The 25,772-nt window shown below is 51.1% G+C and overlaps 1 protein-coding gene across 4 annotated transcripts in view; it reads right to left on the bottom strand.

Moving 5' to 3' along the window:
- Positions 1 to 25,772, bottom strand: part of LOC136967700 (transcriptional enhancer factor TEF-5-like) — a 30,614-nt gene that overhangs the window by 3,248 nt on the left and 1,594 nt on the right. The window contains exons 3-12 of one of the 4 annotated variants that reach the window (XM_067261636.1): positions 14,443 to 14,691; positions 6,343 to 6,407; positions 5,869 to 5,931; positions 4,163 to 4,174; positions 2,622 to 2,750; positions 2,426 to 2,469; positions 2,038 to 2,094; positions 992 to 1,056; positions 698 to 834; positions 110 to 283 (exon numbers count right to left, since the gene is read on the bottom strand). In XM_067261636.1, the coding sequence (XP_067117737.1) occupies positions 110 to 283; positions 698 to 834; positions 992 to 1,056; positions 2,038 to 2,094; positions 2,426 to 2,469; positions 2,622 to 2,750; positions 4,163 to 4,174; positions 5,869 to 5,931; positions 6,343 to 6,407; positions 14,443 to 14,566 (870 nt within the window). In that variant the 5' untranslated portion in view covers positions 14,567 to 14,691. Of the gene's footprint in view, positions 1 to 109; positions 284 to 697; positions 835 to 991; positions 1,057 to 2,037; positions 2,095 to 2,425; positions 2,470 to 2,621; positions 2,751 to 3,346; positions 3,355 to 4,162; positions 4,175 to 5,662; positions 5,795 to 5,825; positions 5,932 to 6,342; positions 6,408 to 14,442; positions 14,692 to 25,772 lie in introns of those variants that run through there. The other 3 variants (XM_067261861.1, XM_067261716.1, XM_067261795.1) reach the window with 3 other exon arrangements.

Genomic DNA, 25,772 nt, shown 5'->3' on the forward strand with positions numbered 1-25,772 from the left:
TGCCAAGACAGAACAGAACGAGACCCAGCAGACAGGAGCTCCCCCTGGTGGCAACACCAGTGAACTGTCAGGTCACGATAACATTGAGTCAGAAACGACCACAACACACCCAGAACTTGACCAGGAAGAAGGCGTTCTGCGGCCCGTTCTCGTACAGCTCCTTCAGCCCGCCCTTCTTCTCTGGGAACTTGTCGTAGATCTGCCTGATGTCCACAGCCTCCAGGAGGGGGTCGCTGTAGGAGGGGTTCGTCTGCCCGATGTGGACGAACAGGTGCTTGCTGTACTGCACAGAGGAGAGAGGCAGGAGGAACAGTTAGGTCTGGAAGTTATATTTTTATCATATTTATATATATATATTGATAATATTTTGGGATGGTAGCTGGAGGTGATAAGAGTTCCTTAAGTATATACACAAGACTACTTTGGTAGATAACGTCATATGTTCATTTAGCAGCCTTGAACCTGCCCCCCCTGCCCCCCCCCCACCCTACCCCCCCCCCGCCCACCCTACCCACCCTACCCCCCCCGCCCACCCTACCCACCCTACCCCCCCCCCCCCCCGCCCACCTTACCCACCCTACCCCCCTCCCCCACCCCCCCCCCACCCCCCCCCCCCCCCCGCCCACCTTACCCACCCTACCCCCCTCCCCCACCCCCCCCCACCCCCCCCCCCCACCCACCCCAGAGCTCCTCTCACATTGTCCGGGTCTCTCTGGATCTCCATGAAGGCGGAGTACTCTAGCATCCGCAGCTTGGAGGAGGCGATGGTGCGGTCCTGCCACACAGGCACAGCGGTGGCGGCCGGGGGGAGGGGGGGCGCCAGGGGCTCATAGGCTGAAACACACACACACACACAGATATACACACACACAGATACACACACAATACACACACACAGATACACACACAGTTACAGACACAGAGTGAAGTCAGGCAAGGTTTTAGCAGCTGTAGTTGATGTGACACTAGCTCCGCTGGTCTCCATACTCACTTGATATGGCAGGAGCTACAGGTCCTACTAGGTTAGGGTACGGGCTCTGTGCAAAAGGCTTGATGCTGAAAGAGAACAGTTAGGTCAGTGAGAGACGAGTCTAACATCACATTATCAACACTCTGGAGGGTTCACTGTAGGGCATAGGAGTTACTTAAACACGTCACTATTAAGGTGGCACAAAATGGCCGCCGTGAGGTTTCGTGGTAGCGACCGTGGGTTAGCGTGCGAGACGCGGGCGTGTGTGACTGCACCAGCTGGATGACGGTGCACCTCTGCTTCTCTCTTACAGAAGCTCCCTCCTGCCTGTGTGAGATCAAGCAGCGATGTGAGGCTCTGTTTTACAAGCTTGTCTGTTCTCTCTAATCTCCTGTTAGCTCTGGGCGCCTCTCGACACACCTAAAGGACTTTTTATTATGTTTTCTGACTGGGAACTTTTATTTGTTGATGCCTGGTGGTGAAGTTATTGCAGGCAGGGCCGTGACTACAAGGTGTGTGGGGGTGAGGTCAGTGTGGGAGTGTGGTCGGTGTGGGGGTGAGGTCGATGTGGGGGTGTGGTCGGTGTAGGGGTGAGGTCAGTGTGGGAGTGTGGTCGGTGTGGGGGTGAGGTCGGTGTGGGGGTGTGGTTGGTGTGGGGGTGTGGTCGGTGTGTGGGTGTGGGGGTGTGGTCGGTGTGGGGGTGTGGTGGTGTGGTCAGTGTGGGGGTGTGGTCGATGTGGGGGTGTGGTCGGTGTGGGGGTGTGGTCGGTGTGGGGGTGTGGTCGGTATGTGGGTGTGGGGGTGTGGTCGGTATGTGGGTGTGGGGGTGTGGTCGGTGTGGTCGGTGTGGTCGGTGTGGGGGTGTGGTCGGTGTGGGGGTGTGGTCGGTGTGTGGGTGTGGTCGGTGTGTGGGTGTGGTCGGTGTGTGGGTGTGGGGGTGTGGTCGGTGTGGGGGTGTGGTCGGTGTGGGGGTGTGGGGCTGTGGTCGGTGTTGGGCTGTGGTCGGTGTTGGGGTGAAACAGTCAGTGCTGCCTGGAGCCACAGCAGGTCTGCGGAGGGGAACTCACGCGTAGCTGGCCCGGCCAAGCCCAGGTCCCCGGCCCTGGTTCAGCTCTAGTACCAGCCTGGGGTGCACAAATGTGATCTGTTAAACAAGCCACAGCCCCCAGCCTCAACCTCAGTCCCCCCCACCCCACCCTCAGACAGGTCTGGACCAGTCACATCTGTCATACAGTCCCAACACACTGGGGGTGTGCTTGATGTGGTAAGTTGGAACCACTGGAAAGGGCCCAACAGTTTGTTACTCTCTAGGGTTTGACCCAGGTCGGCTGCCCGTTTCCCTCACATGTAGTCATAATCATTCACTCCTATGCAGACGTCCACAGTGGAGACCCAGAGGGGGGGTCTAGGCTGGACAGCAGGCCCAGAAAAATGCCCTGCGTGAGGGGTACTTACTCCTGAGAGGGTCCTGGTTGTCCCGGGATGGGGGTGGGCCAGAACTGGAGGAGACAGAATCAACACAACATTTACTGTCCTGCAGCATCAACTCATCATCAACTGCATGCGCAACTGCATACTGGGAACATTCACAAACTCAGAAGTGGTATTTTAAATCACGTGTGGGCCAAGGATCTGGGGGCATGGGTCTTACCCTGGCATGTGGAGGGTAGGGGGGCTGCGGCAGTGGGGGCAGCTGGCTCTTGATCAGGCTGGGAGACACAATCTGAGCTGACGACAGTGCTGCCATGTTCTGGAGGGCCTTGTCTTTAGAGGCCTGGTCCTGGGGGCAGAGCACACATGAGGCCTGTGTCCACCAGGGGGCGCCAGCACACCCACCAACACAGAGCGCTGGTCACGAGCTAGCTCAGCGCAAGAAACAAACACAGATCAATAATCATTATTCTCTTATTTTAAACTTGATGAAAATAATCACAACTATCGTAACATTAATAATTTTACTTTTGCTTATAATCTTAGTGTCATCTATACAGTTGTCATGATATTCGGTGGTAGATTCAGGATGGATAGTTAGCAGAGTAACCTTACAGCCCCGTAATCAGACAGACCATCCCATTCTATTGTGTAAAACATATTACACAGCAATGTTTTAAGTGGCCAATAAAGATATTGTATGAGTGTGATGTTGATGGAATGTTCCACTGATACATATTTCCAGAGAAAGCAGAGAAAGATGAGATTTGTTACCATGGTTACTACGGAAGCTGAAATGGTTACAGTTACTATGGTGATCATAACGATGGAAGCTGAAACAGTTACAGTTACTATGGTGATCATAACGATGGAATCTTAAACGGTTACAGTTACTATGGTGATCATAACGATGGAAGCCGAGAGAGTTACTATGGTGATCGTAACAATGGAAGCTGAAACGGTTACTGTGGTGATCATCCACTTCTGTTTGCGAAAAGGAAACAGAAGGTGTGGAGTCTTGAGACAGGCAGCTGGCACCTCCAGCTGGCACCTCCAGGAGGCGCTCAGCTTGCAGACTGTCAACCGTCATGGTTGGAAGACTGTGTGCTACTTCTGGAGAATCACAGGACACAACTGATGTACTTTATCTCCAAAGCACCCAAGAATGTTGGCTTCTCTCTCCAGGCAAAACTGACAGCTTTGTGATGGATATTTATCATACTAATGCTGTGCTGACAGGAGTGAACGCTTTGAGTGAGATTGATCCAGTTGTCCTTCAGTGGCCCCACACCTACACTGGTTTTCTAAAACCTTACACACAAACTCTTCCCACCTTGAGGAGATTTTTATGTTTTACTCAGCAAATCTCATTGCAAGACACTGTATGCGACCGGTCAACAAACACTGACCATGTCAAGATAAATAGATAAGATAAGTAACAGCCATGATGAGGGGATCCCCAAGCACAATCACCATGTGCAAGCAAGCTGCAGCATGGAGCGAAGCTGGCCGCACCAGGAACTATGCACTGTGACGTGGTTTAGAGTCATCTGTTTCCTTAATCACTGTAAAGCGCAGAGCAGGGGAGGGGTGTATGTGGGGGGTTGGGGGGGGGGGGGGGGTTGCCATGCCAGCAGAGGGCAGAAGCGACAAGGCACTGACAAGCAGAAGGGGGAGGGGGGGGGGGGGGGGGGGTAGGCTGAGGGGGGAATTGGAGGGTTGGGGGGGGGGGAGGGTATCGCAAAAGTCAAATCCACTTACCAAATTCATGGCCTAAATCAAAGGAGAAAGAATCCATTAGTAACTGTGAAACACTACAGTACAGTTAGGCTAGGGTTGTCACGTCAAATCAGGCTTTTCACTACAAGCCAGAGATGGCTTCGTCAAAGGCCCATAAACTTTCATTCATCGTAATTCGCACTGCCTAAGACAGATCAAGCGAGGATGTTGAATAAATGATATAGTTAAGATTTCAACAGAGATTCCATGTCCAAATTACTGAACATCACAGAACATCTGCTTGATTATATACATACTGTATATACATACTGTGTCTGTATATTTATTTGTTTATTAAGATGTATCGACAATAGAGAGTAAACATCAACAAAAGCACAGGTCATGAGGACAGAAATTCAATATTGAATGGTGACAACATCCAAGTACTGTTTTATCTGCCTCATTAGAACATACACATGTGTATAGTAATGGACAGAAAGGATCCATTCTCACATTTTGCTGATGGAAAGGAATAATCATAACTAGGATATTTTGAGTTTTCCTCAACATGGCATGGCCGAATAACACACAAAGTGATATCAAAGAACGTAGAACTCGAATTAGGTTTAACATGTTGGTCTCTGTTCCAGGTGTTGACAGAAGTTGATTTGAGAGAGGGCAGGAGAGACCTGTCAGGAGAGACCTGTAGAGGCTGGGCCGTCAGAACGGGGAGAAGATGGAGGACAGAGAAAGGGTGAGGAAGGTCTATAGGCCGAGAAAGCGTGGCTGACACCAGGACAGACAAGAAGCAGGAGGCCAGGCGTCATGCAGCGCTGACACACCCGTCACCTCGCTCCTCACAGCGACGCTCCGCCAAGCTCTAGCGCCCAACGGGCGTGTTGTGTGTATCAGTGTGTTGGTCAAGGCCTGCCTTGGTTACCGTGTGTGTCAGTGTTGGTTCAGACCTGTACTCTTTATATTGAGCTTGCATGTTTGCTAGAGGAGGAGTATGCCCTCTCCTAATGACCCTGCAGTATGAGTATGATGGATGGACGGATGGATGGAGGAAAAACTGCAGAGCCACAATCCACCCCAGATGCAGATCCAGCCTTCCTGACCTCTCCTTTCCTCCTTCTCTCCTCCTCCTCTCCTCCTTCTCTCCTCCTCCTTCTCCTCCTCCTTTCCTCCTTCTCCTTTCCTCCTTCTCTCCTCCTCCTCTCCTCCTTCTCTCCTCCTCCTTCTCCTCCTCCTTTCCTCCTTCTCCTCCTCCTTTCCTCCTTCTCTCCTCCTCCTCCTCCTCCTCCACTCCTCCTTCCCCTCCTCCTCCACTGTCTTCCTCTTCTTCTCACTCCTCCTCCTTTCCTCCTTCTCTCCTCCTCCTCCTCCTCCTCCTCCACTCCTTTCCTCCTCCTGCTCCTCCACTCCTCCTTCACTCCTTCTCCCCTCCTCTAAGCGCCTACCCACACTACACAAAGTGCACTTTGATTTGTCAGCGCAGAAGCCAAGCCTGTTCCCAGCCCCGCCCAGCCAGCAGAGAAGCGCATACCTTCAGCTTTGACTGGATCTCGCGGGATTTTCTCCGGGCGAGAACCTGTAAGTGGCTAGAAACCTGCAGAGAGAAGAGCCGAGAGGGGAAGAGAAGAAGAAAAGAAGATGGAGAGAGAGAAAGAGAGAGGGAAGAATAGCCGTAACCAAGGAGAAAGACATGCCCCATCAGTGGTGGGCGAACAGCCCGTGGCAGCACCTACCTTGATACCTGCTTGGTATTCTCTGACTTTCTTCCGTGCTAACACCTGTATGTGACTAGACACCTGGGGGGGTGCGAGACATATTACATGTTTATACAGCATGCACACACACACACCTACAACACACACACCTGCTCATTACACACATGTTCTCTCTCTCATCCCTCATTCCAGACGATGTCAGTCAGCACAGATTCATACACTCTCAAGGACCAATCACAGCAGGCCAGCCTTTCTCCCCCTGGTCCTCAGGGACCTTGCGACATGCAGGCCAGCTTCCTGAGGGCCAGGAGGGGGAAACACTGCTCTGACACCTTTCTGCATCAACCCAACAACAAGAGTACACCAGTTTATAAATGTACTGTGACCTGAGCAAGAGCATCCTTTAGTTTCTCTGACAGTAAGTATATATGTAAGAGTACATGTATTGTATTTAATATCTGGGTTACTTCCACGCCTGGTACGAATCCGTACCTGTTTCCTGGTGCGTGTCTTGCCAGTCCTCAGTTTGATGTACCGAGCTATCAGCTCATTCCGACCTGCAGGGGAGAGAGCAACGGTCAGTCTGAGACGCCAGGAACAGGAAGACCCAGTCTCACAATGTGTGTTTGTGCAGGAAATACATCAAGACTGGAGAAGGTCAAGAGCTGGGAAACAGTAGACAGGTTTAGTGTCACTGAAACATGTCTGGTCGTGAACCACACAGGTTTGCTGTTGGAGAGGTGCTAACCAAACTGTAGCCACTAGATGGCGCTACAGATTCACACTGTACCACAGGACCTCCTGACACACAACATGACCCCTACCCTACGTAGAGGTTTATACACTCTCTCTCTCTCTCTCTCTCTCTCTCTCTCTCTCTCTCTCTCTCTCTCTCTCTCTCTCTCTCTCTCTCTCTCTCTCTCTCAAACACACACACACCACACACTTTCTTGTCTGAGAGTCAGTGAGTTCTTGTGATTCTTTACTCTTGGAGAAGGATAGACAGGCGCATCTGTAACTTGCACCTCAGCTGAACCAACCACATGACAGGACACAATTTTGTCAAATTTGTCTATGAAGTCACCTAATTGCACACAGCCTCCCCTCCTCCCCCCCAAAAGAAAGAGCGTGTTCTTCATCATCTACACTCAACATTCTGCACAAACAGGTTGGGCAGAGAAGGAAGTTCTATTTCGGGCGTTCAAGCCTTCGTTCCCAACGAACGACAGGACCCAACACGCTGCTCAGCTCTCTCACAGCAGAAACCATCAGCAGTGTCACAGCGCAGCTCTGGGGAATACACGGAGAGGGCCGCTTGGTCAGCGGAGAGGACCTGCTGTTGTTGGTACCGTTAAGACTTGCTTTGACAGATGGTTGATGATCCTGAGTCTGGATTGTTTTTGTGTAGGAGGGTCTGAACAATACTTGAAGTCGACTGAAACAAAACACGTTGAAGGAGAGAGAGGGAGAAGGAGAGAGAGGGAGAAGGAGAGAGAGGGAGAAGGAGGAGAGAGAGAGAAGGGAGAGAGAGGGAGAAGGAGAGAGAGAAGGAGAGAGAGGGAGAAGGAGAGAGAGAAGGAGAGAGAGGGAGAAGGAGAGAGAGGGAGAAGGAGAGACAGAGAGAAGGAGAGAGAGGGAGAAGGAGAGAGAGGGAGAAGGAGAGAGAGGGAGAAGGAAAGAGAGGGAGAAGGAGAGAGAGAGAGAAGGAGAGAGAGGGAGAAGGAGAGAGAGAGAGGAGAGAGAGGGAGAAGGAGAGAGAGGGAGAAGGAGAGAGAGGGAGAAGAAGAGAGAGGGAGAAGGAGAGAAAGCGAGAAGGAGAGAGAGATACTTCTGATGCTCTTTACTGAGAAATGCTCAAATTAAAAGAGAAGAAAGATGAGGGAGAGAGAGAGAATAGAGGAAGGAAAAAAGAGAAGAGGAAGAGAGAGAGACAAGAGGAGAGAGTAGAAAGGGAAAAGAGAGGGAGAGAAATGAAAGGAGAGAAGAGAGGGAGAGAGAGAGAGAAATGAGAGAGAAGAGAGGGACAAGGACAGCTGCATCATCACGACCTGAAGCCCTCAACACTCACAGACAGCAATAAGGACCCTGCCATGAGGTCCTGGCACCTCTGTTCTAAACACACACACACTCACACACATTCACTCTCACACACACATACCAGTGCACACACACACACACCAGTAAATTTAGTCATTTAGCAGACGCTCTTATCCAGAGCGACTTACAGTAAGTACAGGGACATTCCCCCGAGGCAAGCAGGGTGAAGTGCCTTGCCCAAGGACACAACGTCAGTTGGCATGACCGGGAATCGAACTGGCGACCTTCGGATTACTAGCCCGACTCCCTCACCACTCAGCCACCTGACTACCCAGTACACAGACAAGCACACACACGCACACAGTGACACACATACCAGTACAAAAGACAATCACACACACACGCTCACATACACACATACAGAACCTGCTTCACATGATCTATAATATCCGATGTGTGGACGAGCAGGTTTGACACCCTCCAGACCCGGTGTGAGAGCAAGCCATCACGTCTGCGTGGTGTGAGAGCAAGCCATCACGTCTGCGTGGTGTGAGAGCAAGCCATCACGTCTGCGTGGTGTGAGAGCAAGCCATCACGTCTGCGTGGTGTGAGAGCAAGCCATCACGTCTGCGTGGTGTGAGAGCAAGCCATCACGTCTGCGTGGTGTGAGAGCAAGCCATCACGTCTGCGTGGACCTTGGTCTCCTTTAGGCCCTGTGTGCTCGCTGCAATTACCTTAAAAGTCCAGCAGGCCCTAACCCCCTGGGAACAGGGCCTGCTGGGACTCCTGCTGCCTGCAGGAGGAGCAGAGCTGGCCCCTCGCCCCCCCCCCCAGCCCCTCCACCCCTAGCCCCCTCCCCCCCACCCCTAGCCCCTCCCCACCCTCCCTCCCCTAGCCCCTCCCTCCCTCTCTGTAGATGGACACGCCTGCTCCAGTGCCTCCGCATTCCACACATTCCTCACAGCCTGTCACATCTGTGCTAGCCAGTCTGATTGGCTGGCTGGGCCTGCTTGCCTGCCTGCTTGCCTGTCTTCCTGTCTGCCTGCCTGAGTACAGCTTGTGTCTGCATACACTCTTGTGCACATGGCTGGGTGTATAAGACAAGCTGGGGTGAGGGCTGGTGTCGACTAGGGGAGAGAGGGGGAGGTCGGAGACAGAGGGGGCAGAGAGGGGGGCAAGGAGGACAAGAGAGGGGGCAGGGAGGGACAGAGAGGGGGTAGGGAGGGACAGAGAGGGGCAGGGAGGGACAGAGAGGGGGTAGGGAGGGACAGAGAGGGGGTAGGGAGGGACAGAGAGGGGGTAGGGAGAGGGGCGGGGGGGAGAAAGAGGGGGGTAGGGAGAGAGGCGGGGGGAGACAGAGAGGGGGGTCGGCAGAGGGGCAGGTGGCAGAGAGAGGGGCAGCTGAGCCTGTAACTCATGGAGGAGACACAAAGCCATAACTGTCTCTGCCAACAACTCCCACCTGGCAGCAAGACTGCCCCTTCGACCCCCCTCCCCCATCCCCCCCATCCCCTCACCCAGCCAACGGACAGCAACACCTGCCAGTGACTGTCTGTGAGGTGGCACAGAAAGAAAAATTACAGGCTCCAACCTGCTAGCTCCTGCTAGCACCAGCTAAGCTCCTGCTAGCACCAGCTAAGCTATCGCTAGCTCCTGCTAGCACCAGCTAAGCTCCTGCTAGCTCCTGCTAGCACCAGCTAAGCTCCTGCTAGCACCAGCTAAGCTCCTGCTAGCTCCTGCTAGCACCAGCTAAGCTCCTGCTAGCTCCTGCTAGCTCCTGCTAGCACCAGCTAAGCTCCTGGTAGCTCCTGCTAGCTCCTGCTAAGCTCCTGCTAAGCTCCTTCCTCCTTACAAGAAAGCGAAGTACCTCAAGGTAACTGAGGCCTTCCCAGAGAAAGATTAAGACAGACAGAAAATATAAACGGACAGTCAGTCAGCCAGTTAGCAAACCAGCCAGCCAGTTAGCCAACCAGCCAGTCAGCCAACCAGCCAACCACCCAGCCAGTCAGCCAACCAGCCAGTCAGCCAGCCAGTCAGACAACCAGCCAGTCAGACAACCAGCCAGCCAGTTAGCCAGCCAACCAGTTAGGCAACCAGCTAGCCAGTTATCCAACCAGCCAGCCAGCCAACCAGCCAGCCAGCCAGTCCTATGAGGGACAAGTTAGTACAAACCACCGAGAAACAAGACAGGTGCATTTACACAAACACACATGCACATGCATGCACACACACACACACACACACACACACAGACTCACACAGACAGACAGACAAACACACACACAACCTTTTCTGTAATTGTTGCTTATCTTTCTTTTAATCTCTCTCTCTCTTTCTCTCTCTCTCTCTCTCTCTCTCTCTCTCTCTCTCTCTCTCTCTCTCTCTCTCTCTCTCTCTCTCTCTCTCTCACTCACTCACTCACTCACACTCCCCTCCCTCCCTCCCTCCCTCCCTCCCTCCCTCCCTCCCTCCCTCCCTCCCTGATTGCTCAACACCCCCTCAGAGAGAGCAGAAACCCTCAGGCACAGCTCTGCCCCCCCCTGCCCTCCCCTCTGCCCCCCCCCTGCCCCCCCCCCCCCCCCCCGGACACACCTCTCCTTGTCTCACGTATGGAATTTTCCACTTTCACATTGTGATAAAGAGCAAACAGCTAATCTCTCTTTCTTACTTTCTCTCTATCTTTCCCTGCCTCCCTCCTTTTTACTCCCTACCCCCTCCCTCCCTCCCTCTCTCCTTCCCTACATAACATTGAGGTAATCCTAAATTGCTCACATCCAGCTCAGCCTTGACAGAAAGCATTCCTGCCATGTCAGCACGGAGCTGACAGAGACTCACTGAGCACGCTCAGTGCCCTAGCATGCTCTCCTGTCTGTCTGCCTGTCTGTGTGTGTGTATATGCATGTGTGTATATGCATGTGTGTGTGTGTGTGTATGTGTGTGTGTATGTGTGTGTGTGTATATGCATGTGTGTGTGTGTGTGTGTGTCGTTCTCCTCTCCCTGCAAGAGACCAGGCCATCACTCATTCCTCACACAAAGGTCACTAAAGACACGTGTTCCCCTCCAGCACCCCACTCCGCTCCTCCTACCCAGAATGCACTGCAGCGGCAGGGACAGCTGCGGGGCTTGGGGGGGAGGGGGGAGGGCGGGGGGGGGGGGGGCAGCACAGGTGAGGAACATGGTGGTAGGGTCCCAGCTCAGAACGAGCAGGCAGCATTTTAAACACGCATTTCTCTTACACAACCATCCTGCCTACCTGCCTGTCTGCCTACCCGCCTGTCTGTCTTTCTGTCTGTCTACCCGCCTGCCTGCCTGCCTGCCTGCCTGTCTGTCTGCCTACCCGCCTGTCTGCCTGTCTGTCTACCCGCCTGCCTGCCTGTGCCTGTCTGTCTGCCTGCCTGTCTGTCTTTCTGTCTGTCTACCCGCCTGCCTGTCTTCCTGTCTGTCAAGGTACCCAAATAAAATTCAGCCTCCAAGTTCCAACCATTCCAAGAGTGATTTTAATCTGTTATTTGAAGAACTTTAGTCTCAATGTTTAATACAACGTATCAAACCAAGGTCTCCTCACACCAACACAGACATCTACCACTAGACCAAGAGAAACAGGACCACTAGACCAAGAGAACCAGGAGACAACAAGCAAACCCCCTGTATCCAACCCAGCTCCACCACGCTGTGGTCCACCTGGTCGCTTTCAGCTGATCCACCATCCAATAACGTTTGCGGAAATGTCCACAACGGTTTCCCGAGGGAAACATTCCTGGTGGAAAACCGTGTAGGATTCCCAGCGAGGCAGGGATGCCTGTGTCGAGTTCTGCTCTGGGACGCTGGACCGGTGAAGCAGACGATATTACCACCGAGAGCAATCGTTAAAATTCCCCCGGCCTGGTGTCACGGCGGTGTTTAGCTGGCTGAGGTCATTGGCTTGTGAGCAGGACGCAGGACAAGACTGTGTGTGTGTTGGGGGGGAGTTTGTTGACATTTTCCCTCTGAGAAACGCATTAAGGTTCAGCCTCAACACCAGCCTGCTAAAGAGCCAGATGAGATACTCTGACTGTCACTTTGGTCTCACCAGCAGCCCTCACCAGGGAGGTCAACATGCTGAAGTCCAACTAAGAGGACGTTGTCAAAGCAAACGACTGGTCCTCCGTATAGCTCGCTACTTCAGAGAGACTGCCATTTATGGGAAGCCAAGTGCACATGTGACCGGCACCAGATAACTATTCTGTGATTTGCATGAGCTCTGAATTCAAACTCTCCGGATCAGATTGTTGTAGCCGGTGTGACGTAACTGTATCCGAAGACTCAACACAGCCCCCCCCCCTCCCCTCCTGGGAGCTCCCTAGCCTGGCCTTGTTTAGACACAGCCTGCTGGGTAACCTCCCCGGGTTCTGGAACAGGATTAGTTGTCTAGGATCTAAAACAGTACTTCTCTCTCGAATCTAGGGCAGGTGTTCTTTTGGGGTTCTAGAACAGTCTTACTCTCTCACTCTGGGTTCTAGATATTTGTGTTCTAGAAGGGTAATTCCTCTGACTCTGAAGCAGTACCAGGAACACAGCGGCAGCAGCAACGTGTTTCTGAGTCATCAGAGGTATGTGCGTGACGACTAACATTCAAATCTTTCTTCCCATCCCGAAGAATGAGATTCCCCTCTGACTCATGATAGACTAAATTCCTAACTCACAGCAGGGAACAAGGAGAGAACTATGCAAACAGGTATGAAAACAAAACAGCAATATCCCTGAATATGAACTTACTAAATCCTTCACGAGAACAAGGCCTTGAATGTTTTTCAAAGGTGAACAACCCATCACATAACCCCATAACCTGTAAGGAACATATCACGTTTCGACACAGCTTCATCATGCTAGTGAAGGCACACGGCTTTTTGGAACAAACGGGAGGTTCTACAAGGACAACCCACAGAAGTCCCTGAAGAGAGCCTCTTCAGCTGCCCTCCACTTCCTGTCCATGTCCATCTGTGTAACATTCATGTTTCAATCAGCTTAATATCTTCCAAACGTGCCTAATTCACACCAGCAGGCCAGTCCCTCCATGTCCTCTTAGCAAACACAGCGAGATGAAAATAACTGGAGCGAGCCGCAGACAGCTCCTAACACCTGGTTCTTCATGACTCAGACGCTGAACGGTGCCAACTCATCTGGATCCAAAGGACGAGGACAGAGGCTCCATCTGCAGTTTAACCAACGCTCTGGACAGGATGTGCAGAAGCACCTTTTCCAAACCTGTGCAAATGTAAAATGGCTGACAGATCTGAGAGTCACGTTTACGGCATTTGATTGCGTGTTGGGGATAATCAAATGTTCCATGTGTGAGTTTTTAATGTGAAGCTTAATTCTTAGCAGCCTAGGGCCCTGATAAGGCAGAGCGCTACAGAGGGGGTAAGGGAAGGGAAGGTGGACGTCATAGTAACGTTAGGGAAACTTTTTTTGTCCTGCAGGGAAACTTGTCTTGGGCTCCAAGCCACTGCATCACACACTTGTCACCAATGTCACATGCACGCAAGTACATCAAATATACAGACTCATGCAAAACGTGCTTAACTGCTGAGGGTTAGACAGTAGTTCTGCAATGTAACAAAAGGGAATATATATTGGCACTCTGAGATTCAGAATGTAGAGTGCGTTATAAATTAAATACATTATTATTATCATTATATATCTCTATATCTAAAGACAGTAGTTTCAAATTCTAAAACCAGATAAGATCAACCAATGGTTCTTTAAAAGAGAAAGCAATTTAGTTTTTGTTTTTTTGGGTTGAGGTTTGTTGTCTTCTAAGTGCTCAAAGAAAGAGCCGGTTTTGCCACTTAAACAGGAAGAGAAAAAGCAATAAAAGTCAGGTAGCTGCTCCTTCTCTGAAACCTGTTTGGAGCTCAGAGAGAGAGAGACCTGCCAGGTGGAGCTCAGAGAGAGAGAGACCTGCCAGGTGAGAGGCGTTCTGGCGGGAGCTGACGTCTCTCCTACTGGGGGAGAGAGGGGGGAGGAGGGGAAGGGTGGAGGAGGCGGGACCGGGGGGGGGGGCGAATAGAGGGAAGGAGGGAGGGTGGAGGATAGGAGAGGAAGGGGAGGAGGGGAGAAAAGCACAGATGGAGGGAGGAAGGAAAGAGAGGAGGGGAGAGGGGGGAGGAGGGGAGAGGAGGGGAGGAGGGGAGAGGAGGGGAGGAGGGGAGGAGTATGGAGCCCAAAGCACTGGTTGTGCTGCCTAGCGAGACTGGATGAACCAGCCTCTGGGTCAGAGAACGACACGTACAGACTTGTTTGAGAACTGGCAAGGGGAAAGACTCCCGGGCCTATAGGAGGACAGAGATTCTACTTTACTGAGAAGCGGCACTTCCAGAGACGTGGTGGAGCTCCGGGAAGCACAGGAGATACAAATGGAAGAGCGGGGTTTGTGATTGGTGCTCAGTGTTTCTCTTTTTGGAACTGAAATGATTTTCGTTAGTTCTCCTGATAAACCATGAGGGAAACACCCGGTCGGGCCGGTCCACCGCCTCCCTGCTCCGCCTCCGTCCTGTTTGTCCCAGAGCACTCACCGTACATCTTGCCCTCGTCAGAGAGGATGATCTTCCTCCGGCCGCAGGGGGGGTAGATGGCCAGGGCCTCCTGGAAGCTCTGCTCGATGTCGGGGCTCCAGACCCCCTCCGCGTCCCCGTCCATGGCCTTGTCCAGCTCGTCATTGTCCCCGTCCAGCCCATCCTCCGGGCTGCCGCTGGCGCTCCACTCGTTGGACGCAATGGTGGCGGCTCGCCCCGGGCCCAGCCCTGAGCTCCACGATCAGAAGTCTGGGGGGAGGGAGGGAGGGAGAAGGGAGGGAGGGAGGAGGGAGGGGAGAGGAGGAAGGGAGGGAGGGAGAAGGGAGGGAGGGGAGAGGAGGGAGGAGGAAGGGAGGGAGGGAGCAGGGAGGGGAGAGGAGGGAGGGAGGGAGGGAGGGAGGGAGGGAGGGAGGGAGGGAGGGAGGGAGGGAGGGAGGGAGGGAGGGAGGGAGGGAGGGAGGGAGGGAGGGAGGGAGGGAGGGAGGGAGGGAGGGAGGGAGGGAGGGAGGGAGGGAGGGAGGGGAAAACATTGGTGGAAGAGATGGAGGGAGGAGAAAGTGTTAGGCATTGTTGTTCTCACACATGATCTAACTGTCAGAGAAGTGATAGCAGATGTTGGTTTCTTTTTTCCCCCCTTTTAAACATCCTTATCATCACCCTCATCCTCCTAATCTAACGTCACCATCCTCTGTCGTTCTTGCCACCATCGAACTCAGAAAACGATCTTTTTCTCGTCAGTTATTCTACCTCCTCCAACTTCCTATATTTTATTGAGACAATAAAAAAATACATGAATAAACAATAGACGCCATAATCACTGTTATCATTTCCTAGCCTTTATGTCTTGGAAACGGTCGAATGAATTCAAGATATTCCATAAAACGTAGTTTAAAGACCTCACTAATCAGTCCAGGCCTCAAAGAATTCTTGTGGCCCAGGGACAGAATCCCAGTGTGGTTGGCTCATGGCTGACTGCAGTCAGAAAACCTAAGTATTTTTCAAGCTGGCTCCTCTGCATTGTATTGTTTCAGCCCATAAAGTAACCACTGTTCAAGGATGCGTGTGTTTTCACATTTGAAATCCTGCAATGCTGACAAAAATACACAAATTGGATAAATACAGAGAAGGCCAAAGGGATTGTTCTCTGATGGAATTAAAGTCCTCCAGTAGGAAGAGAATTCTGCGGTTTGATTATTTTCTTTCATTAGGTGGAGTTCATTAGGTGGAGGTGGAGTATTAGCTGCAATATAAGTAGGGTTACGAGCTAGCTGTATTAGCTGTGATTTACGTAGAGAATAGCTAGTTGTGTTTGCTGGGATGTAGGTAGGGTTAAGAGCTCGCTGCAGCCATATTAGCCGTACTGTAGACAGGGTGGAGAGCTAGCTGTATTAGCTATACCTTAGGAAGGGTGAAGTATTAGCTGTAATACAAGTAGCTATATTGTTGGTAGAGTCAAGATGAAGGATTACACATAAGATACGACCACTTCTATCAACGTTTACAGAGAATGACCGCAGAAAACAGGGAGACCAGTTCCATCCGCCTGTACGGTGCCATCCGCCTGTACGGTGCCATCTGCCCAGGACTGGTTCTATCCAACTCTGTAGTCCCCAGTCCAGCTCTCCTGGACCTGGGCAGAGAATTGAGCTGATTCAAACCCCAGGAGCCACTGTTTCCTTCTGGAGGAAGAAGCCCTGTTTGAAATGCGTAAACCGAGACTTACTGCATATATGAACTTTTTCTTGGTGGAATGGTAGAGCCGTGGAGTTAGCAAGCAGGGACCTGGGTTCAACAGCCTGTAGGTACATGGGATCTGGGGCTAATTTAGTCTTTGGTGGTGTGGACAGATAAGTCAGTCTGGGGAGGAGGGGGTTGGGGGGTATTGGACCGCTGACATCCTGCTCCCCCAGGGAACGGTCAGGGTTTTAAACCCTCAAACCTGAGACCGAGAGCAGTGCTGAAATGGGGCCACTCAGAGCCAACTCAAATGTTGTCTCACAGGACCGGCGACCGGCACAGAGACCAGCCTCGGAAACGGAAACAGCTTCACACTTCAGATCAAACTTTGTTTGCATAGCCCCTTTAAAAAAAAGCCCCTTTAAAAAAAAGCCCCTTTAAAAAAAAGCCCCTTTGTCACTAAGCGCTTTACAGATGACTAAAGATCAGTACAAATGTCCCTGCCTGGGGATTAATAAAGTTCTATCTTATCTTAGATAACCAGCTTAGACTCAGAGAAAGACAAAGGAATACTGCCCAAAACCTAGCTTGGATGCAAACTACGTACGCAGTGCACACATGGATCATATTCAAGTTTAATATCAGTGTAATAGAAGTGAATGTGTTGTGGAAGTGAGTGACCTGGATAGGCCGTTTGCACCGTGCCTGGTAACAACAGACCGTGCCTGGTAACTACAGACCGTGCCTGGTAACTACAGACCGTGCCTGGTAACTGCAGACCGTGCCTGGTAACAACAGACCGTGCCTGGTAACTACAGACCGTGCCTGGTAACAACAGACCGTGCCTGGTAACTACAGACCGTGCCTGGTAACTACAGACCGTGCCTGGTAACTACAGACCGTTCCTGGACTCCGACCACCAAAATACTGCGAGAACTTCTGGACCATGCTGTACTTTCTAAATGCACAATGTTGGTTTGGATAAAGGCATCTGCTAAATCATTAAAATGTAATTTAAACTGTAATGTAAAAGTATATCCCAAAATAAGTGCCCAAAAATGTGTGTGTGTGTGTGTGTGTGGGGGGGGGGGGGTTGTGGTGGCTTGTTTAGTCAGGGGACAGATGGGAGACCCTGAACAGCCAGACTGCTCAGTCAAGCACAGAGCTGACCCTGAACAGCCAGGTTGCTCAGTCGAGCACAGAGCCTACCCTAACCCTGAACAGACAGGCTGCTCAGTCGAGCACAGAGCCTACCCTAACCATGAACAGCCAGGTTGCTCAGTCGAGCACAGAGCCTACCCTAACCATGAACAGCCAGGCTGCTCAGTCGAGAACAGAGCTAACCCTAACCCTGAACAGACAGGCTGCTCAGTCGAGCACAGAGCCTACCCTAACCATGAACAGCCAGGCTGCTCAGTCGAGAACAGAGCTAACCCTGAACAGGCAGGCTGCTCAGTCGAGCACAGAGCCTACCCTAACCCTGAACAGCCAGACTGCTCAGTCGAGCACAGAACATGTGAGGGAGCTCCAACATGGAAAACAGGATGTACATTCAGCCGCTTCATTTTTAGAGTCAAATTTAATAGTATTTGTAAAGCCTCTTTTTACAAGCAATGTCACAGCGGGCTCCACAGATGCCAACAGACCCATGAATATGTGGGATGTCCCACAAGCCTCGTCTCGGAAGACACCGAGAGTTATGGCTTTAACATAGCGTCAGGGCCTCGGGAGTTACAATGACTCAGCGGAGTCGGTTTTCGAACCAGACTTGAGAACATTTGACAGCGTTTGTAGTCCCAGGATGGTTGGTGGAGAGTGTTGTTTGGTGGGGTGTGCTGTGAAAGAGAAACTCTTATGGAGAGCCGAGCTTGCATTCCAGCCATGTCCTTATTAAGAAAGGGCTGTGAGTGTTCACTGTTTCTGCCTCCCTACGGTCAACCCAACGCCCTCCCTTCCCTCCCCCACTCCTCCCTCTCCCCCCACACTGCGCTCTCTGCGTCTCTACCCAAATAAGGAGAGGAGGCCAGGGGATGCATGTATAGAGGGAGGGTCTGGGGGGGAGGGGGGGATTGTCCAATTTAGGCATCCACTCTGAGCTCTGGAAAACACTGAGATTGTTCCCACTGGAATGCAACATCAGCACTGACAGACAGAGATCCACACAGACAGACAAATACGCACAACACACAAAGGCAGGCAGACATGCATACACACACACACACACACACACAGAAATACACAGTCGTAAATGCAAATTTTACAGAGACATTTTCTCGGTGACCCTCTGGTTGGAAGAACACAGTAGGCTCCAGGACATCACAGTCACTTGTCACGCTGTTTAACAATGATCATCATCCATCTTCTTCAGAATACGCAAGAAGATATATGCATCATGTTTATACCTACAAGAAAACGCTTTGTATGTCTCACAACCACAAATTCACTCAGTTGAGATTTTACTGTGAGAAACCTTTTCAAAAGTCAGTTGGTCGCAAACCCTAAAGAGAACTCCTAACTGTCAAGGAGAATCCAACGGCACAAAAACAACAAGACTGAGGATGTGCAGAAGCAGTCTGGAAGACTGAGCTGTTAAAGAGGACGACATCAAAACACGTTCTGAAAGAAATCTGTGTGTCAGAGGACATCGTGTCGCGGCTTCAGGACTTTCACTGTGCACTGCTTTAATTGATTGAGACTCACACACACACTTACACACACACACACATACACACGCACACACACATACACCCAAGCACACACGGATACACATGCACCCACACGCACATATACACATAAGGAGCACAAACACGCGCACACACACAGATGCTTTGCAGATGTAAAACACTCATGAAGTCCAGATATTGAAAATTCAATCAGCTGTCCTTTCTGTTAAGTGAGGCCTTTCACTGTCAGAGGAGCCAGGACAGACCAGCATGTCACATGTCCACACGCTGGCCACCAAGGACCCTTCAGCCGGCAGCCAGATGGGATATTAAAGGATCTGATTAAACTAAACAGTGCATTCACATTTAACACATACAGGGAAGGGACACACACACACACACACTGACACACTCCTCTTCCCTCCCTCAGCGAGGGAGCTGAGCCAGCGATTTGACAGTGAAAGACTACAGTATTCTGATGTGTAGTAACAGCATCAGTCATCCTCCTCACAAGTTCATCCAGACCTCGTCCAAACCTCGTCCAGACCTCGTCCAGACCTCGTCCAAACCTCGTCCAGACCTCGTCCAGACCTCATCCAGACCTCGTCCAGACCTTGTCCAGACCTCGTCCAGACCTCGTCCAGACCTCGTCCAGACCTCGTCCAGACCTCACACCCCCCCAAGCTGCACAACGCACCAACTTCCTGTTATTCAGGCTCTGTATCTCAGTCTAAGAACCAGACTGACCTCTTCCTACAAAGCCACTCTTGTATCATCCTGTGCTTCCTCCTAGACATCACTGCTTACATCTGGGATACCGTACAATAGTGAAAATACTGACTGTTATTGAGTCTTCCTCCCACCCCCTTTCTTCAGGAAGTTGTAGGTATAAATACAGGAAGTGACCTCATCCCTGGATACGGGAGGACCGTGATGAAGCTGTGACTAGACAGGAAGGTAACCACAGCCTGTGTTCTGTAACCACAGCCTGTGTTCTGTAACCACAGCCTGTGTTCTGTAACCACGGCCTGTGTTCTGTAACCAGGGCCAGTGTTCTGTAACCACGGCCAGTGTTCTGTAACCAGGGCCTGTGTTCTGTAACCAGGGCCTGTGTTCTGTAACCAGGGCCAGTGTTCTGTAACCAGGGCCTGTGTTCTGTAACCAGGGCCTGTGTTCTGTAACCAGGGCCTGTGTTCTGTAACCAGGGCCTGTGTTCTGTAACCAGGGCCTGTGTTCTAACCACGATCATCACATCACAAGCAAGGCCGTCCCAGGGAACACATTTCAGCGGGACGCAAGTGAGATCGCCTCGTTTCTATCAAAAACAAAAGGACAAGTTTGACTTTTGACAAAACAAGGGAATATGTGGAGGTAGTGAAAGCAGGGCAGGACAGAGTGAGACCGATAGAAACTGGGATGGGAAAGTGATGTTTGATTATTAATACTGTCTGAACCAAACAGGATGGGTGTCAGGAATACATCCTAGCTTCACAGACTAAACAGCCAGGAGAAACTAGGCTCAATGAGCAGAACAATGGTGCTGCCATCTAGACCTGAACTGCCACCCAACAACAGATTCAAAATATCCAACAAATTACATAGGGATGGGTATAGCTCAGTGGTAGAGCATGGGGATGGGTATAGCTCAGTGGTAGAGCATGGGGATGGGTATAGCTCAGTGGTAGAACATGGGGATGGGTATAGCTCAGTGGTAGAGCATGGGGCTGGGTATAGCTCAGTGGTAGAACATGGGGATGGGTATAGCTCAGTGGTAGAGCATGGGGATGGGTATAGCTCAGTGGTAGAGCATGGGGATGGGTATAGCTCAGTGGTAGAGCATGGGGATGGGTATAGCTCAGTGGTAGAACATGGGGATGGGTATAGCTCAGTGGTAGAACATGGGGATGGGTATAGCTCAGTGGTAGAACATGGGGATGGGTATAGCTCAGTGGTAAAGAGACACTAAGGCAGGCTCAGATTACCATGTCAGCAAACCACTGACGTTTCAACACAGCTACAGTTCCATTAGTCCAAAAGTCCACTGTGTGTGGTCCAATAAATGCCAAATTCAGGGTTGATGGGGGGGGGGGGGGGGGGGCTCTGAACCACCTCTGCAACACATGGGAGTCTGTTTTTGGCTGAACCGTGGCTGCTGAGTGGACACACATACACATACACACACCTCATGCTCCCTGATAGGGAGAACAACAGTCCATAGTGACAGAAGGAGCAGCTGCTTTCAGAGGTCAGATTACAGAGAAAGAAAACATTTCAGGCCCCGGCCAAGAGAGCTGTCTCTCAGAGCAAGACATAGACAGGGAAGAGAGAGGGAGAGAGAGAGAGAAAGAGAGAGAAAAAGAGAGACAGAGAGAGACAGATACCCCTTCCTCTCCCCTTCATACCCCCTCCCCTCCTCGCTCTCCCCTCCCTCTCCCCTCCCCTGTCTCTGTTTGGACCTACACAATTCTCCCCAGCTCCTCCAATAACTTCCTCCTACTTCCTGTCTGGCACAGCGCTCAGGAAACAATCAGAGCTGAGGGTGAGAGGAGGCCTGGGCCAATGACAGCTCAGAGCTGAGGGTGATGGAAGAGAGGGAGGCGGAGGAGAGGGAGAGAGAAAGGAAAAGATAAGAGAGGGAGAGGAGGAGGAGGAGGAGGAGGAAAGGGATTGATTGTGACAGGAGGACACGTGCTTACAGCTTGATGCCTTTTGGATACTTAAGAAACACCCGATTCAGAGAGTTAACATATGACCTCTCCCTTTCTCTCTCTCCCTCTTATCTATCCTCTCCCCTCTCCCCCTCTCTCACTCCTCTCCCTCTCTCTCCCTTTCTCTCTCTCCCTCTTCTCTTTCCTCTCCCCTCTCTCTCACTCCTCTCCCTTTTCTCTCTCTTCTCTCTCTTTCTATATCTAGCTCACTCTCTCTGCCTCGCTTGCCTGAGACCCGGAAGTTCCAAAAGTCACATCACTCTTTTACAACAAACCAGGAGACTGCACATTCAGATCATGTTTAGATCACGTTCAAAGTGTCTGCTGAATGAACACATGATAACAAGTTTCACGTCAAACTCAAAAGTGAGTCTGACGCGCTCGATAGTGTTCAACTGCAACACGAGTAGATCCTGCTGACATGTCCGCCTCTGAGATTCCCCCAGATCGCTAAGCTGTACGCCGGCAGGGGAAACAGATATACAGCAGAGCTCAACACTAGTTCTCTTACAGCTTGATTCAGCACTTTCATCTGGAACTTTCCAGGAGGACGTAGCAGAGCAGTCGTCCTCGCCTGAATCGTCTCGTTTTGCGACGACGCAAGTAGCTGGAAGCCATAATCCGTGAAACCTTGAAAACATGCATAACGTAGCTTCAGAGTGTAAGAAAAAAACAGGCTGACTCATCTAGTCGTATGAAATGTGGAGCGCTGAGGACACTTCCTCGAGAGGGTATCTCAGCTCTGCAGCAGCCTCAGGGCTGTCTGAGGACTGTTAACCGGCAGAACTTCAGCAGAATAAACACATTCGCTTGCACTCTGACTCACAATAAAAAGTTTCACCCCAACAAGAGCTGAGGTATTATCTATCAAGCAGCGTAAAGATGGCCGTTCAAAATCTAAAACCCTCCCTGAGGTGACTACACTGTAATCAGGGCCTCGCAGAGCAGCGCAGAGCAGTGCAGAGCAGAGGAGCGCAGAGCAGTGCTGAGCAGAGCAGTGCAGAGCAGCACAGAGGAGCGCAGAGCAGTGCAGAGCAGCACAGAGCAGAGCAGAGGAGCGCAGAGCAGTGCTGAGCAGAGCAGTGCAGAGCAGCACAGAGCAGCTCAGAGCAGTGCAGTGCAGAGCAGAGGAGCACAGAGCAGTGCTGAGCAGCGCAGAGCAGTGCAGAGCAGTGCAGCGCAGCACAGAGCAGCTCAGAGCAGTGCAGAGGAGCGCAGAGCAGAGGAGCGCAGAGCAGCACAGAGCAGCTCAGAGCAGTGCAGAGCAGTGCAGAGGAGCGCAGAGCAGTGCTGAGCAGCGCAGAGCAGTTCAGAGCAGTGCAGTGCTATGGCTGAGTCCCAAGCAGAAACTGTCTCCATGGCTCTTCATTAATTACAGGGTTGAATGTGGGCAGATGATTAGGCAGTGGGTTTGGCAGTGTTCGCCCTCGGCACCCCCCCCTCAGTACTCTGACGCTGGGGATCAAGAGCTTCACGAGTGCCCTTAGGTCATTGGAGCTCTGCTGGAACACAAAGGAAAAAAAGACAGACTAACCGGGAAGACAGACAGACAGAAGGACAGACAGACAGACAGAAGGACAGACAGACAGACAGACAGAAGGACAGAAGGACAGACAGAAGGACAGACAGAAGGACAGACAGACAGACAGACAGACAGAAGGACCTCTCGTCTACAGACCTCCTGAGAGTCTGGCTGAAGAAGTTACTGGGCTTAGTTTAGTACTTAATCTGTCTCTCTCCCTCCCCTTCTCATTCTCTCTCTCTGTCTCTCTCCTTCCCCTTCTCATTCTCTCTCTCTGTCTCTCTCCCTCCCCTTCTCATTCTCTCTCTCTGTCTCTCTCCCTCCCCTTCTCGTTCTCTCTCTCTCTCCCTCCCTCTTTCTCTCTGTCTGTAACAGGACTTGATCTGTGAGGATCTCCACTGTGAACAGTTGGTCAGGAACAGCAGCAACGTTTAGGAACTCAGGACAGCCAACACAAAGAAAACAGTGTTCTAGACCCCTCCCCGACCCCGCCCACGCCCCGCCCCCCTGCAGACAGGACAGCCGGACAGACATCTTCCCTGCTTCAGTCTGATATTGGTGTCGCACGCAAACACCACCGCGCACCACATACATTCAGCTGTGACAAAAGTCTCCTGATCAGCACTGATGGAGACCTTACCGTGGAGAAGAGGTGAGTCCCTGAGGTGACCCGGCCCGTTGCTGCTTCAGGAGCAGCGTTAGCGATGGTTACTGGAGGCCTCAGAGAATACCTGATTTCACTGTTGCACTTCCTTATTGTGCAGTTTCGCATCCACAGAACGTGATCAGTCAACACAACTACCTTGATTGTGACGCAGACACATGTTATATCTCACACACACACACACACAGCAGACACACTCTCTCACACACACACGCACACAGCAGACACACACTCTCTCACACACACACACACACCCCGCTGTTGACAGAGGAGACAGAGGTCACCATTTGGACAACCACTTGTGGCTGTGTGTGTGTGTGTGTGTTCTGAGAGACAATCCCACGCCGGCACAGATGGACACACACACTTCACCAGACACCTTCCTGTGGCCTCGACACACACACACACACGCTGGCAGGACTGCAGACAACACTAGTCCATCTCACACTGTCAATCGCTTTGGATAAACACATCTGCTGAATTAACTAAATGTAAACATAAAGGAGGCTAAGCCACCCTAAAATCTTGTACTTCCACTACAGACACAGATATTCTGTCTCAACAGCAGAATAATAGTTTATAGATCTACCTTCACCATCACACAGACAGACAGGGACATCTATCATCCTGCAGAAGGTGGTGCTTGCCAAAGTGTCAACTATTTCAGAATAAGGGTCCATTGTTTAAGATGGTGATCGGACTCCAGTTTCCTGCTTGTTACTTTAGACCAAGAAAAGTGACCGAGGTCTCAATGTCGACAGCCTCTGAAATCCACACCCTTAAAACACCTAGAACTATCTTCAGAGTAGTAAACAGTACAGTTACACTGTCTGCACAGTAACGTCCGTGTCTGTGTGTGTGTTTGTGTGTGTGTGTCTGTGTGTGTGTGTGTGTGTGTGTCTGTGTGTCTATCTGAAGCCCCTGTTGAATCATCCTGATTGGTACTTTGGAAACACAGCTGCTTGCCTTGCGTTCACCAGGAACATTTACAACAAGAAACAATGGTAGTTGATATTATATTTTCCTATAGTTTGACAGATCTGCCTGATTAAGAAAAAAGATTAACAGAACTCTTTGAAAAGAAAGTAAATGTTTACATTCTATCTACCGATATCTATAAAATACAGTCATAAGAATATTATGATTGGGGTTTTTTTTGGGGGGGGGGGTCATTTCTTTTTCACAATTCTTTCATTTCAGTGGAAAATTTAAACAGGACAACTGACAATTTAACTGACAGTTGAACCCGCCAAGTTACTAGATACTTCCCGGCTGTTTCCCAACACAGAACCAGACAGACAACATTCTATTGGTTAACCAAACCTGTCCAATGGCTTCAAGTGATTTCACTGTAAAACACACACATGCTGGCTCACACAAACACACACTCACACACATGCTGGCTCACACAAACACACACTCACACGCATGCTCTCACACAAACACACACTCACACGCATGCTCTCACACAAATTCCACTGGGAAATGCTTGTTTACAAAAACTGTCAAGAAGAAAAATAAAAGAACAATGTACAACATCATCTTCTTCTATGTTTAATTAGCCAAAGTATGCCTGGATTAGGACACTAGACCGGGTTTAACTGACGAGATGACCAACAGGTGTTTCCTGAAGAGCTGGTTTTACGATTACACAATTAGCTACAGTGAGATCCATGTGTCTTAAACCCTCAAATCTGGATTATATACTCAGTGAGATTTGGTCCCACATCCCTGTTCCCTCTCCCACAACTGGAGGAGATCAAGTGGGTTCTGCAGGAAGAGAAGGAAAAGCATGAAGTGTTATGAGAGCGTGTGTGTGAGCGTGTGTGTGTGTGTGAGCGCGTGAGCGTGTGTGTGAGCGTGTGAGCATGTGTGAGTGTGTGTGTGAGCGTGTGTGTGTGTGTGAGCGTGTGTGTGTGTGTGTGTGAGCGTGTGAGCATGTGTGAGCGTGTGTGTGTGAGTGTGTGTGTGTGTGAGCATGTGTGTGAGCGTGTGTGTGCGTGTGTGAGCGTGTGTGTATGTGTACGTGTGTGAGCGTGTGTGTGTATGTGTGTGATTGTATGTGCGTGTGTAAGAAAGTACCCTACATTTATATT

The sequence above is a fragment of the Osmerus mordax genome, chromosome 1, assembly GCF_038355195.1.
Source record: "Osmerus mordax isolate fOsmMor3 chromosome 1, fOsmMor3.pri, whole genome shotgun sequence".
NCBI classification, from domain to species: domain Eukaryota; kingdom Metazoa; phylum Chordata; class Actinopteri; order Osmeriformes; family Osmeridae; genus Osmerus; species Osmerus mordax.